This window comes from Lipotes vexillifer, unplaced genomic scaffold, assembly GCF_000442215.2.
Source record: "Lipotes vexillifer unplaced genomic scaffold, Lipotes_vexillifer_v1.1 scaffold384, whole genome shotgun sequence".
Taxonomy (NCBI): domain Eukaryota; kingdom Metazoa; phylum Chordata; class Mammalia; order Artiodactyla; family Lipotidae; genus Lipotes; species Lipotes vexillifer.
The window spans coordinates 3,650,388-3,663,995 of NW_006793498.1; the positions used below are offsets into that span (position 1 = coordinate 3,650,388).

The window sequence follows — 13,608 nt, forward strand, 5'->3', positions numbered from 1 at the left end:
ATTCCTGAAATAATTTTGAGTATACTCCAGAAATAAACTCAAAACTAACCAAAATGTCACTTCATTGGAGAGCCACATTCTTTATTTTTTCAGTTTAGGTATTTCCAAACTGACTAGAACCTAATGAAATTGAAATTGGAAAGCACCAAACAATAGTCAAATTAGAATTTCTCAGTCTTGCAGTGATTTTTCTGTTCAGTATTTGAATAGCCATTGGTCATAAATGGTTTTCCAAATTTGGGCAAGACCCGTTGAGCATTTGTACTCATATCTGTTAGTAAATAAATTTCAGTTTCCACTCAAGCTATGGTGGTTTATGTCTTATTTTTTTTATGTGAGAAAGGAATAACAATTTTTATTAAAAGCATGAAAGTACTGCAGAATCATAAATAACTATAATGTTTAGGATAATGTGGTGTTCTAGTTAGCTGACTTTTATTTTTTAAGTCAACTATTATCCAAAAGGTGATTTTATTTGCTTAATTCCTTGTTTTGCAAAATTCTTTCCTATATATCTGACCACTTTCCTGACTCAGTAACATGTATTTTATAGATTTAAACCTTTTATTGATAAAAGTTCTACTAAGGCATCATTTATAAACAGCATAGTTTAGAGCAGCAGTTCTCAACCAGGGTTGATTTTACCTCCCTGGGGACATTTGGAGATACCTGGAGTAGTTTTTTATCGGCATGAATGGGGATGGGAGGGAGATGGTACTGGCTTCTAGTGGATAGGGGCCAAGGATGCTGCTCGACATCCTACAATGTACAAGACAGCCCGCCACCACAAAGAATTACTGAATACAAAATGTCAATAGTGTCAAGATTGAGGAATCCTGGTTTAGGATTAATAATGATTTTGCCAACATTGCGGAAGTTAAAAAAATATTTATCATAGGCAGTGAAGGTAATTCTAAAATATTTTGACAGGAACTCATAAATTTTTTGAACAAACATCTGTCCTCAAAATGATTACTTTGAGAAATATGATACTTATCTGAGCATGTGATGTCTGAAGTGTTGTTTTTTAAACATTAGTCCTGTTTCTTTTTAGTTATTGCCCAAATGTGTGTATTCTAGCTCTCCGTCACACACACCTTTTGCATATTCATTGTAGACACAGCCTAAGACATAACAGATTATAGGAGTGATTCAGATGTGCTTCATGAGTTTATAAGTTATTTCTCTGGCAGCAAAGAAGATGATTTGAAGGGAGCAGAGGAAGCCTCAGTTAAACCAAAGCTTATGAACTAAATTTCAGTTTGTGCTGCCCAAGAGTGAAGGCAGGTTATTTAAGATAAAGACAGTATAGACAGTATGTCCTTTCCTTAACTCTAGCTTTCTTTCCCTATCCTAAATGTCAGCCCAGGCAGTGCAAACTTTTGTTTGGCGTAGCTGGTGATAGCTTTTCCCGTCTCCCACAGCCCTGAATTATAGGCGTTCTTACACCCACTTTCCTAGATCTTACTAGTATGTTTTCTCTTTAGCTCTTTGTGGGTTCCCTCCTCCAATACCTATTTACACTGTCAGAGATTATATCTGGTAAGAGTGAGTTCCAGACTTTACATGAGAGTAAGAACCATCTGTGCTCAGGGAGGATGTTACCTGGAAAAGGGAGCGTGCCTTGGAGCCAAAGCTCAGGAGAAGGGCAATGCATGTCTCATCTAGAACTGTTGTCTCAAGCTGACTTCAAAATCAGTCAGATCTTTAAAAATCAACTTGTTAATGATTTTACATGATTGTGAATTAAAATTTATTTTGGAATTATTACTCACACTTTTAGCTTTAACTTTTATATTCAGGTTTTTTTGTTTGTTTGTTTCTTTGTTTTTAAGGAAGATTTTCCTTTGGCTAGAAATGAAAGCTCTTGAACACATTTTTTTAATTGTTGTTGCTTTCTTTATAGGTCCACTTCCCCAGCAGGACAGCATCATTCTCCTCTATCTTCTAGACATCACTCATCTTCCTCACAATCAGGATCATCTATTCAAAGACATTCTCCTTCTCCTCGCCGAAAAAGAACTCCTTCACCATCTTATCAGAGGACAGTAACTCCACCTTTACGCCGCTCTGCTTCTCCCTATCCTTCACACTCTCTGTCGTCTCCTCAGAGAAAGCAGAGTCCCCCAAGACATCGGTCTCCAATGAGAGAAAAAGGGAGGCATGATCATGAACGCACTTCACAGTCTCATGATCGGCGTCATGAAAGGAGGGAAGGTAAATACTCTGTTGTGGCTTTTTTTTTTTAGAGTTCTTTAAGTGGATATTTTCTTTATTAAAAATAATGGACTTTCAGATTTATTGTTAAAATAAGAGACAAAAGAGAACTGTGTTATATTACGTCTCTGTAACACATGGGTAATAGCTCTTGAGGGCAGTAGGAGGTGCTTAAGGACACAGAAATGTAAGCTACTAAATAGATGTAAGTGGGCATTTATATGTATGCTAAGTTGGTCCTTTCTTTAGTTATGATGTTTTACTTGAGTACTTTCAAGTTCTAGAAATTTGGGATGGTATGATTCTTAGAGTGTCAGTCTAATTGCTTAGCTAATTCTTTAAAAACAACAGAGGTGAAGGAAAGAAAAGCAGCAAACCAGGGAGCAGAGTTTGAACATATCAGAAATATTTTGACTAAGAGGTGAGGGCTGGGGGAGTGTTCAGAAAGTCAGTGTGAACCAAGTGATCAGTATTCCAGGTCTAACTCAACAAAGAAGTCAAGCAAAGCAGTTTTCCTTTCTAGATCCCTGAGAATTATGTTAACTTTGAATTTGCTATTCCCTGTTCTCACTGAGATGTTATTATCATCAAAACTTGGCAATACAATCTAATAGCTCTCATTTCTTTCTGTATTTCTTATCTAAGCTTCTTGTCCTTATTTATTTAACTTAACAAGTCTTTTTCCTGACATCTCCTGAGTTAGTTTTTTAACATAATGAGTACTCAGGAAATACAATACCTGCTGCCTTGCAACAACATTTCTGTTTAATGTGCATTTTTAAAGCATCGTACAGCATGCTTCTGCATCCCACACAAGACTGACAAAAAGTCACAATTTGAGTATCGTATAGCAATCGCCTATGAAACATGTCGAAGTTAGTTTTTTCTCTTCCAATCAACAGTGCAAGTTATTTTATTCAAGAAATGATGGATGCATAGGTAGGGACTGGAGAGGGCACCTATTTTAAAGAATTATTCCTTGTGTACATGATTTTGGAACGAGATCAGCACAGCAGTATTTATGGAACATTGGTAAGATGGGAAAATTCTCTTATACCTATCTATGAACAACTAGAGTTGACTGGGAATATAGTATATATTTCATGACTACTTACTGAATGAAAACTATTATTTCAAAACATAATTTATTAAACACACTAATGAAGGGGAAATTTAGTGTGCAGTTGAGTCTCATAGGAATGCTTTTTTGTAGTAAGAGGGGTTTATGTTATAGGAGGAGTCCTTTTAATAATAAACCATACATTTTTAGGTTCTTTGTGAGGAGGATGTTTCTTTAACCTTCCATACAAGAGATGTAGTAGGCATTTATTCCTCTCTATTTAGAGGTCATTTTTTGAAATAAGACTAATTTTAGTGAAAGGATGGGGAGGTAGATAAAGAACAAAATATAGTAACTAGATGTATTTGTAAAGACAGCTGGGGGTATCATAAAAAGAGAATCTAATACTAAGTGAACAAATTTCTAGGCACATTTGGTATTGGAGGAGGACTGGAAGGGATGGATGTGCACAAAAAGAGATGGGGATGTTGTCAGATTCATGCCTAGTGCTTCTATCCTTATATGGCATTTATGTATGTAGGCATATGGGCAAAGTTATTTTGCAGGGGAGATAAGTTATTGATGAGAATCTAGGGGGTCTTGTGGATACTGGGCGGAGAAAGTCTGTGGACCTAGCCATAGGTAAATTTCTAATGTCCTCGACCAAGAGCTGCTACAGTTGCTAAAGTGGTAGGTAGTTGTTGCAGAGTGTAAGAACAATTTATGAAGGAATCTGATAAACAGTACAGGGTTTGTTCTTTGAGGGTCTCTTGTTAATTCTTTCAGTTCATATCAGATTTATGCTGTAATCAATTTATACTTTTCTAGGCATCTCTAAAGAACAGTTTCTGATCTTTGCAAATTCCTATGATGTACGGGGCTGACTAAACCATTTAAGCTCTGGGCCTCTGTTCCTTCGTTTATACAATGACAGGGTTGGATTAAGTAACTATTGAGGTTCATTCCAGCTTTTTTAAAACAAATTATTTTTAATTTTTCTATGTGAATGTTAGAAAATGCCTTAAGTAGAAAAATCTTTAGAGACAGGAGTGTGATTTCATTAAATAGCTCAAATAAATAAATAAATGAGAGAGAGAGAGAGAGAGAGAGAGAGAGGGAGAGAGAGGGAGAGAGAGGGAGAGGGAGGGAGAGGGAGAGAATGAGAATAACAGTATGTGTTTACCAGCCAGCATACTAATAGTAGGCTAGTCTCAAGTGCTTAAGTACATTGGAGGTAGTCGTGTGCTCTAGTCTGGCCTAATACTTGGTAGAGATGATTAAAGTCACTTGTGCCTCTGGATCTAAAAGTGATTTCTGAAAAGTAGGCCATCATTGATAGATCAACTTAACTTGTTTCAGTTGTTTAAGAGTTGTAAGTATGGGTACGTTGATGTGAGAAGATCGTGTTCAAAGTTTATCCAATCAAGACAAATAATCCAGATGTTAATAAAATTACCTTTGGAATTTTAGCTTACAGATAGTTTTATTTTTCTCATTTGCCCATGTTTTCTCCTTTTATTTTTTGTTAAGAGTATAAATTATACCATTGTATTAAAAATTTTAAAGCTCTGTATTAAATACATCATCTGGTTTCCTAACATTTTGTGAAAGGAATTACAGTGTATTTCCAAAATTGTGTTACAGAGACTAGAGGAAAAAGGGATAGAGAAAAGGACACAAGAGAAGAACGAGAGTATGAACAGGATCAGAGCTCTTCTAGAGACCACAGAGATGACAGAGAACCTCGAGATGGTCGGGATCGGAGAGATGCCAGAGATACTAGAGACCGAAGGGAACTAAGAGACTCCAGAGACATTCGGGATTCCAGGGAGATGCGAGATTACAGCAGAGATAACAAAGAGAGCCGCGATCCCAGAGATTCTCGGTCTACTCGTGATGCCCACGACTACAGGGACCGTGAAAGTCGAGATGCTCATCGAAAGGAGGATGCATATCAGGAAGAATCCCGAAGTTATGGCAGAAACCATTTGAGAGAAGAAAGTTCTCGCACTGAAATAAGAAATGAGTCCAGAAATGAGTCTCGAAGTGAAATTAGGAATGATCGGATGGGCAGAAGTAGGGGAAGAGGTCCAGAGTTACCTGAAAAGGGTAAGGTTTTTGACTTGTCAGTGAACTGTATGTTGTATGTTGTATAGAGAAATTATTAACCTCCTAAGATTTGTTTTCTAAAGATATTATTTCTGATGTTCATTATCACTTTGTCAAAGTAATTTTCAATTAATTGAATTTGTGATTTTCCCTATAAGTTCCAAATAGGAATTATTAGCTACAGTAGCAGAAGATAGATGGGGCCTGACTTAGACTTCCTGTTTGAATTATGTCCAGTCATGCCTACCATCTTGTTTAATGTGGAACACTAAGAAAATTGTTATCAGGCAAAAAAGTAGCATCAAAAAGAAATAATTTCTAATAAACAGGTATATAGATAAAATGATCATTAAAATGAGATTAAATGGTGGGCTTTCAAAATTGGTGGTGTCAGAAATGACTGACTTGTGTATTCATCAGTACTTGTGCTTGCTTCAAAGCCACCTCAGAACATCACATATCTGCATCTTGAGCCATTTTTCTCATCTTCCTCTAAAAAGCATTTGCCATCATCATTGTCATCAATAACTACCTACCTATATGTTTTTGACTGTCTCCGAACTGCCTTAACTGAGTTAGCTTTGACCTCTCTCTTCCTCCACCCACTTCGCTCCCCTTCCCCAAAACACTGCTGTAGAATTCTGACCACTCTTACTCTTTCCATAGGCCTGTTGGTTTATCCTGGTTAGTATTACAGTTTCACGTTAAGATGAAGGCCCCTCACCTTCTCCTTCATAGTTGTCTTGGCTTTTCTTGGCCCTTTGCTTTTTCATGTACATTTAAAAAATGAGTTGTTTTTTTTTTTTTAATTTCATGAAAAACTGTTGGATTTTTATTTCACGTGCATTAAATTTATTGATTTGTAACTTTTTCTGTTAAGGTCTTGTACATGTTTTGTTCCTGTGTACCCTCTATTTTTGTTGCCATTGTAAATGGTACTTAAAAAAATTCTCTCTTTTTAATAATGCATTCACATGGTTCAGAATTTCAAAGCTGCAAAAGGATGTATAGTGAAAGCCTCCCTTCTATCCCTGACCTGGTTTCTTCTTTCGCCAATTTTGTATGTATCCATCTGAGGAATATTCTACACAAGCAGATGTATATGTCTATTCATTTTCTCCTCTAGTTTTCCAAATATAATTTAAAAAAATTTTTTTGCTTAAAAACAACACACAACTATATACTCTATACCCTGCTGTTTTCACTTAAAAAATATCTTGGAGACTTCCCTGGTGGCGCAGTGGTTAAGAATCAGCCTGCCAAAGCAGAGGACACAGGTGTGAGCCCTGGTCCAGGAAGATCCCACATGCCATGGAGCAACTAAGCCTGTGCGCCACAACTACTGAGCCTGCGTCTGGAACCCGTGAGCCACAGCTGCTGAGCCCGTGTGCCACAACTACTGAAGCCCGCACACCTAGAGCCCGTGCTCTGCAACAAGAGAAGCCACTGCAATGAGAAGCCCACGCACCACAACGAAGTGTAGCCCCCACTCGCCACAACTAGAGAAAGCCTGTGTGCAGCAACAGAGACCCAACACAGCCAAAAATAAATAAACAGATATATTAAAAAAAAAAAATCTTGGAGATGGTTCTATATCAGTCAACTTGGTAAATAGCCACCTCCTTTTGAAAGGGTGCATAGTGTATGTTGTAGGATATACCATAAAGTTTATAAATCCTACGTATTAGGTGTTCTAATCTTTTTTTTTGTTTTTGAATACTGTTTAAGTGAATAACTGTACAGGTACACCAAATAATATATTTTAAAACTTTTTTTTGATGCTTATTGCTGGTGTACAGAAATGGTAATTAATATTTTTATACTAATCTCACATTGTGATGTTGCTGTATTTTCTTAGTAGATCTAATTAGATTCTCTTAAACATTTATGTCTGGGAACAGACAGATTTGGCTCTTGCTTTCTGAGTATTATTTATTGACTGTCAAGTAACCTGCTGAGCAGCTGTTTCAATGAACTGTTTACTACAAGTGATATAATGGGCTCCTTTGCTTTGTTTCAGATTGTAAAGTATTATTGCTGGCATTTCACCATTGAGCATGGTGTTTGTAAATTTTTAGCAGATGCTTTTTATTGTGTTAAGGATGTCTCCTAATTTTCCAAACTTAGCTGACAGCTTCTATCATGACTGTTTTTCTGTATCTTGAGATCATATAGTCCATCTCTTTTACCTTGTTACTTACGTTAATGTATTTTTTAAAATTTAGAACTATTCTTGCATTTCTAAGATAAATACACTTTTCATTTTTTTAAAAAGTTCTAAAATAGGTGTGTTAAAATTTAATTTTGAATTATCTTTGTTTTTAATTGAGATTGGCATATAATCAGTGGTATGATGGTAAATATTTAACAACTTACTCTTCAGGCAAAACGCCCTGGCTTGTAGCTAATGCCAATTTCCATGGTATAAATTACTCCTGCCATAGCAGATTTTGAGCTACTAACGTCACTCAGTGTGGACATGGGAAGAGGTGCACACAGTTGGCTCTTCGGAGCCAGTGTTAACCGGTTCCACCATACCACTGCATAGCTCTTGTTTTTTTGTTTTGTTTTGTTTTGTTTTGCGGTACGCGGGCCTCTCACTGCTGTGGCCTCTCCCGCTGCGGAGCGCAGGCTCCGGATGCGCAGGCTCAGCGGCCATGGCTCACGGGCCCAGCCGCTCCATGGCACGTGGGATCTTCCCGGACCGGGGCACGAACCCGTGTCCCCTGCATCGGCAGGCGGACTCTCAACCACTGCGCCACCAGGGAAGCCCCAGCTCTTGTTTTTTATATTGTCTTCGTTTGGTTTGGAAATCAGAGTTATAGTAGCTATATAAAATGTGTTGGAAGTGTTGCTTCTCTTTTTCTCTTCTTTGGAACAATTTATGTATAAATAATTAGTTATCTTTTTATATATATATAAATTTATTTTTATTTTTGGCTGCATTGTGTCTTCGTTGCTGCATGTGGGCTTTTCTCTAGTTGCAGCGAGCAGGGGCTACTCTGTTGCGGTGCGCAGGCTTCTTGTTGTGGTGGCTTCCCTTGTTGCGGAGCACGGGCTCTAGGCGCACGGGCTTCAGTAGTATGGCTCGCGGGCTTTAGAGCGCAGGTTCAGTAGTTATGGCGCATGGGCTCAGTTGCTCTGCGGCATGTGGGATCTTCCAAGACCAGGGCTCGAACCCATGTCCCCTGCATTGGCAGGCGGACTCTCAACCACTGTGCCATCAGGGAAGCCCTGCCACTTTTTCTTTAACCACATTTTTTTCCCATTCATCTGTCATGGGGCATTTAGGTTGCTTCCATGTCTTGGCTATTGTAAATAATGCTGCAGTGAACATGGGAGTAAAGATATCTCTTTCAAATCCTGATTTCAGTTCCTCTGGCTCTATACCCAGAAGTGGAATTGCTGGATCATATAGTAGTTCTGTAATTTTTTGAGGAACCTCCATACTATTTTCCACAGCGTGTGTGTATCCTTGTATTACCATCGCCACAATCAAGATACTCAGCTGTATCATCACAAGACTCCCTGTGTTACCTCTTTATAGCCACACTCAAATCCCCTCCCCTATCCTTGACTGCTGGCAACCACTAATATGTCCATCATTTTATAATTGTTATTTCACAAATGTTACATAAATGGAATCCTGCTGTCTGTATGCTGTTGAGATTGGCTTTTTCACTCAGCACAGTTTCCTTGAGGTTCATCCAAGTTGTCGTGTGTATCAACAGTTTGCTCCTTGTTGTAATATTCCATGATCCGGATGTACCACAGTTTGTTTAGCCTTCACCCATTGAAAGACATTTGGGTACTTTCCAGTTTGGGGCTATAACTACTGTGAACATTCTAAAATGTTACTACTGTGAACATTCATTTCCCAATTTTTTAATGAAAAATTTCAGGTACCACCTACTGTCAACAAAGTACCTTGGTTCTGTATTGGAATGTTTTCACTATAAACTGTAGTCAATGCAATATATCCATATCCTTAATTATTTTTATGATATTTCTGTGATTTAGATATGAATTAATAGTTTTTATTTTTTGTTTCGTTGTTTTTTTGGCTTAATTGAAATGAGTCTCTTTGCTTTATGATTCCATTATATGTCCTTTTTTATAGGTAGGGAAAACTGGTACTTAGCTTACCCAAGTCAGTCATTAGACACCTTGGGTGTTCTGATCCAACATTTAATATCCTTTTTGACAATGAATACCACACTTTGACATACAAAAAAACCACCAAAACCAGAAAAACCCCACATATCTTTATATGTTTTGGGGAGGAAAGATTGTGACTGACAACTTATTGAATAAAGTGTACTTGTTAAATATTTGTGTGAATATCCTTTGTTTAGGAAGTCGAGGCACAAGAGGTTCTCAAATTGATAGTCACAGTAGTACTAGCAACTATCATGACACCTGGGAAACTCGAAGTAGCTATCCTGAAAGAGACAGATATCCTGAAAGAGACAACAGAGATCAAGCAAGAGATTCTTCCTTTGAGAGAAGACATGGAGAGAGAGACCGTCGTGACAACAGAGAGAGAGGTTTGTTAAATGAAATATTATTAAATAGTGACTGACATTGATTGGGAGAATTGTTTTTTTTTTCAACCATTATCAGTTTACTTTTTAACATAAAATATCTTTTAAGACTTTTGCTTGTTGACACATTTTAAATTATTATACTTATTCATATAATCTTCCATTTTTACTTAGTTTAGGAGAGATTATGTAAATAGCTAGCTACCAGTACCTACTTGATAACAGAGCAGGTGCTGAATTAGTAGGTACTTGCATACTGCAAGAGTTAAGGTGCCTTGCTGTATGTCTCTTACCTTAACCAAACAGCTCACAACGTTTTAAAGAATATAGATGCTTGGGTGACGTTTCAGGTATTTCTGATTCAGGAGGTAAAGTTTCTCATCTGAGTATCCTGGCCACTCACTCACTAGCTGTGATACCCAGTCTTGTAAGGACTGCCAGGGAGAAACAAGAAAAAACTGATAAAGATAGTGCTGGGGGTTGTTTGGAGAAATGTTTGATTCTTGTTCCTTCTGAGAATATGTAATACTTGGTTTAAATTTAAATTCTTGTATATTTTAAGCTAAAAGTGTTCTGTTACTCTACTAGATGATCTCTTAAATCAGTTTTTTTTTAATAAATTTATTTATTTATTTATTTTTGGCTGCGTTGGGTCTTCGTTGCTACGCACGGGCTTTCTCTAGTTGTGCCGAGTGGGGACTACTCTTCGTTGCAGTGCAGTGGCTTCTTATTGTGGTGGCTTCTCTTGTTGCGGAGCATGGGCTCTAGGCGCATGGGCTTCAGTAGTTGTGGCACGTGGGCTCAGTAGTTGTGGCTCACGGGCTCCAGAGCGCAGGCTCAGTAATTGTGGTGCACGGGCTTAGTTGTTCCGTGGCATGTGGGATCTTCCCAGACCAGGGATTGAACCCATATCTCCTGCATTGGCATGCGAATTCTTAACCACTGTGCCACCAGGGAAGTCCCTCAAATCAGTTTTGAAGCAAGATACTAGAAGGCATTTAAGAAGGGTTATAAGTACTTTCTTTAACAAGCTTTTATTCTGTACAGATTAGGGCCTTTAAACATTTATGACCTTATGAAGGTCTTACTAACCTTGCCTGGTTACTAAAGTAAGGTTTGCTGTAATGCTGAGATTAATATAGTACAAGACTTGATGGAGTAGGGAATTGAGTATTGATGCTTCACCGTGGGCTGAATTAAATATTCTTTATAATATTAAGTCAGAGAATGTATATTTTAAATCCTTTATCTTTCAATATCCGTGAGTTTATGTATGATAAGAGAATCTATGTTTCATATTTTAGGAGATTTGGGCTAAGAGAAGGGTAGTAATTTTTCCAGTGTTAGAGAAGTAAGTTCTAAAGCTAAAAGTCGAACTCAGGTCTTCTGACTATAAGTCTTATTCCCTTTTTATTTTATTTTACTGTAACTACTTCAATAAATATCAGTTGTATGATTGAAAGAGAAATATATTTTTGATAATGATATATTCTACAAATGTTTATTGAGTACCCATGCACTTTGCTAGGTTTTTGGAGTACAACAGTTGTGCTTATAGAACTTTATAAAGGGGACGATATCCCCCCTGAAAAAAGAAAAGTGATTGTTGGGTGCTGTCAAGGAAACATACAAGGGATCCAGATAGAAATAAAGGATGAGAGGGACCTACTTTATTCAGATAGTGTGCTTATGAAAAATTTGCGATGACATTTATGCAGAGGCATAAATGCAAGGGAAGAAGCTAGCATTGCAAGTATTGGAGGGTAAAACCATTCCATGCAGAGGAAAGAATGTGTGCCGATTCCGAGATAGGAAATAGCTTAGTATGTCCTAGAGTTTGAAATAAGATCATTGTGACTAGAGTGTGGTGAGCAAAGGGAGATAGATAAAGGTTGAAGGTAGAGATGTGTTCAGGACCTTGTTCTGTGCTCAGGAATTTAAGTCTTCCTGTTAGTTCTTCACAGCCTAATTAGGGTACGAATAGACAGTTAAATATGATAAATACTACTACTATATAAAGTTCTGTGAGAAGACAAAGATGCAGACAGAATACTGAGGCAATCTATAAAAGCTTCCTAAAGAAGAGACATCTGAATTAGGGCCTGAAAGATAAATAGGAGTTAGCTAGAAGGAATCATGGAAGAAACACTGCAGGGAGAGGGTGCAGCATGTGCAGACACACAGGACTAAAAGAAATGTATGCTTTGGAGTAGTAAAGAGTTATGAGGTTGGAGTAGAGGTGTGCTGTAATCAGTAGGGAAGGAAAGAAGCTAGGAAGAAGGATGGGGGGTGGTGAGGGACTGTAGACCACGTTGTAAATGGCCTAGTAAGTCAGGCTAAAAATTTTGGATTTATTTGCCTTTTTCATTGCCTAGGAGATAAGTGCTTTTAAGCAGTTTTTTGTTTGTTTGTTTAGCAGCTGGAAAAAATATATAGAGCTTTCCTCAGAAAAAGAAAAAAGGTATTAAGGAGTCTGGCAAAAGACGGAAGACAAGGATACCAACCAGTTAGACCATTGATAACATGGGCATCTAAGAAGAGCTGATCAAAGTCTAAGTTAACTATTAATTGTAGGGATTGAGAGAGGAAATAGAATAAAGAAATATTTTGAGAGTGAAATTGATGGTACTTGAATATGATGGTACTTGGAAAACTCAGAGGTATCCAGCTTTCATGAATGGGTATACCATTCATTAAAATAAGGAAATACATGAAGAGAAGTGTGCTTTTGAAGAACACATTTTTGGGGAAAGATAGGGAAGATGGTTGAGATGTGTTAAAGTGGTGTTCCTTTCCATTTTCTCTGAAGTAAGTAACCTTGTCATTGTGGTTGGGAAAATAGACTTTTTATTTGTCAGAAAAAGCTTGCCTGAGTAAAGGAGTCTGTTCCCTAACATTGCTATAATCAGGAATTTCAAGTATGAATTGCTATAAGTTGCAGTATTAAATTTGTTTGAGGTTGTTTTGTAATCATTGTGACATTAGTATGATCCCCAAACCAAGAATTCAGATTGTCTAAGACATGAGTGTACAGCCTTCCAGGAATCTAGAGTGCAGTACAATAGAACCATTTTAAATTTAAACTGGTTTCAGCAAAAGTAAAAAGAATTTAAGAAAATTGACTTCTAGTCCTGATGTCCCAAGTATCTACCATCTCTGTGACTTTGACAAATCAACTTCTGACCATAAATTCTAAGAAGAAAAGGGGTAAAGGGGCTGGACAAGGTTTAGCTTTGTTTTGTTTTAGCTTTAAAATTCTGTGAATTTCCATATCTTGATCTAATAAATATGGATAATTCTTATATTTTTCATCTGTGATAAGAAAGGAAATTCAAATTATTAGATTGAACCCTTCACTAAAAATATCCTAAAATTATTCTGCTTAATAAGTTGATGTCAGAGATTGCACTTACAAACCTGTTGGCCATATTGTAGTATGCCTTTTATGACTAACTAGTAAACAATACTCTGTAGTGTGAAAATAGAGATATCGCAGTAGCCTAGATCATAGCACAGTGAACTACTTTCAAAAATGGCTATCTCTGTGGAAAAGTTCATGCCATTTTCTTAGACATCTTTTGATCCCAGACTAATTTCTTGCTCAGTTGGGCATACTGGGCAGCATGCATTCAGTTTGTGTTTATATGATTCATGTATTAAAAAAAAAAAAAAATATAT

General features: G+C 37.3%; 1 protein-coding gene across 1 annotated transcript in view; it reads left to right on the forward strand.

Moving 5' to 3' along the window:
- ZC3H13 (zinc finger CCCH-type containing 13) overlaps positions 1-13,608 on the forward strand; it is a 93,727-nt gene that overhangs the window by 54,446 nt on the left and 25,673 nt on the right. Inside the window, exons 8-10 of the mRNA XM_007466472.1 lie at positions 1,907-2,217; positions 4,922-5,386; positions 9,742-9,933. Of these exons, the coding sequence (XP_007466534.1) occupies positions 1,907-2,217; positions 4,922-5,386; positions 9,742-9,933 (968 nt within the window). The remainder of the gene's footprint in view (positions 1-1,906; positions 2,218-4,921; positions 5,387-9,741; positions 9,934-13,608) is intronic.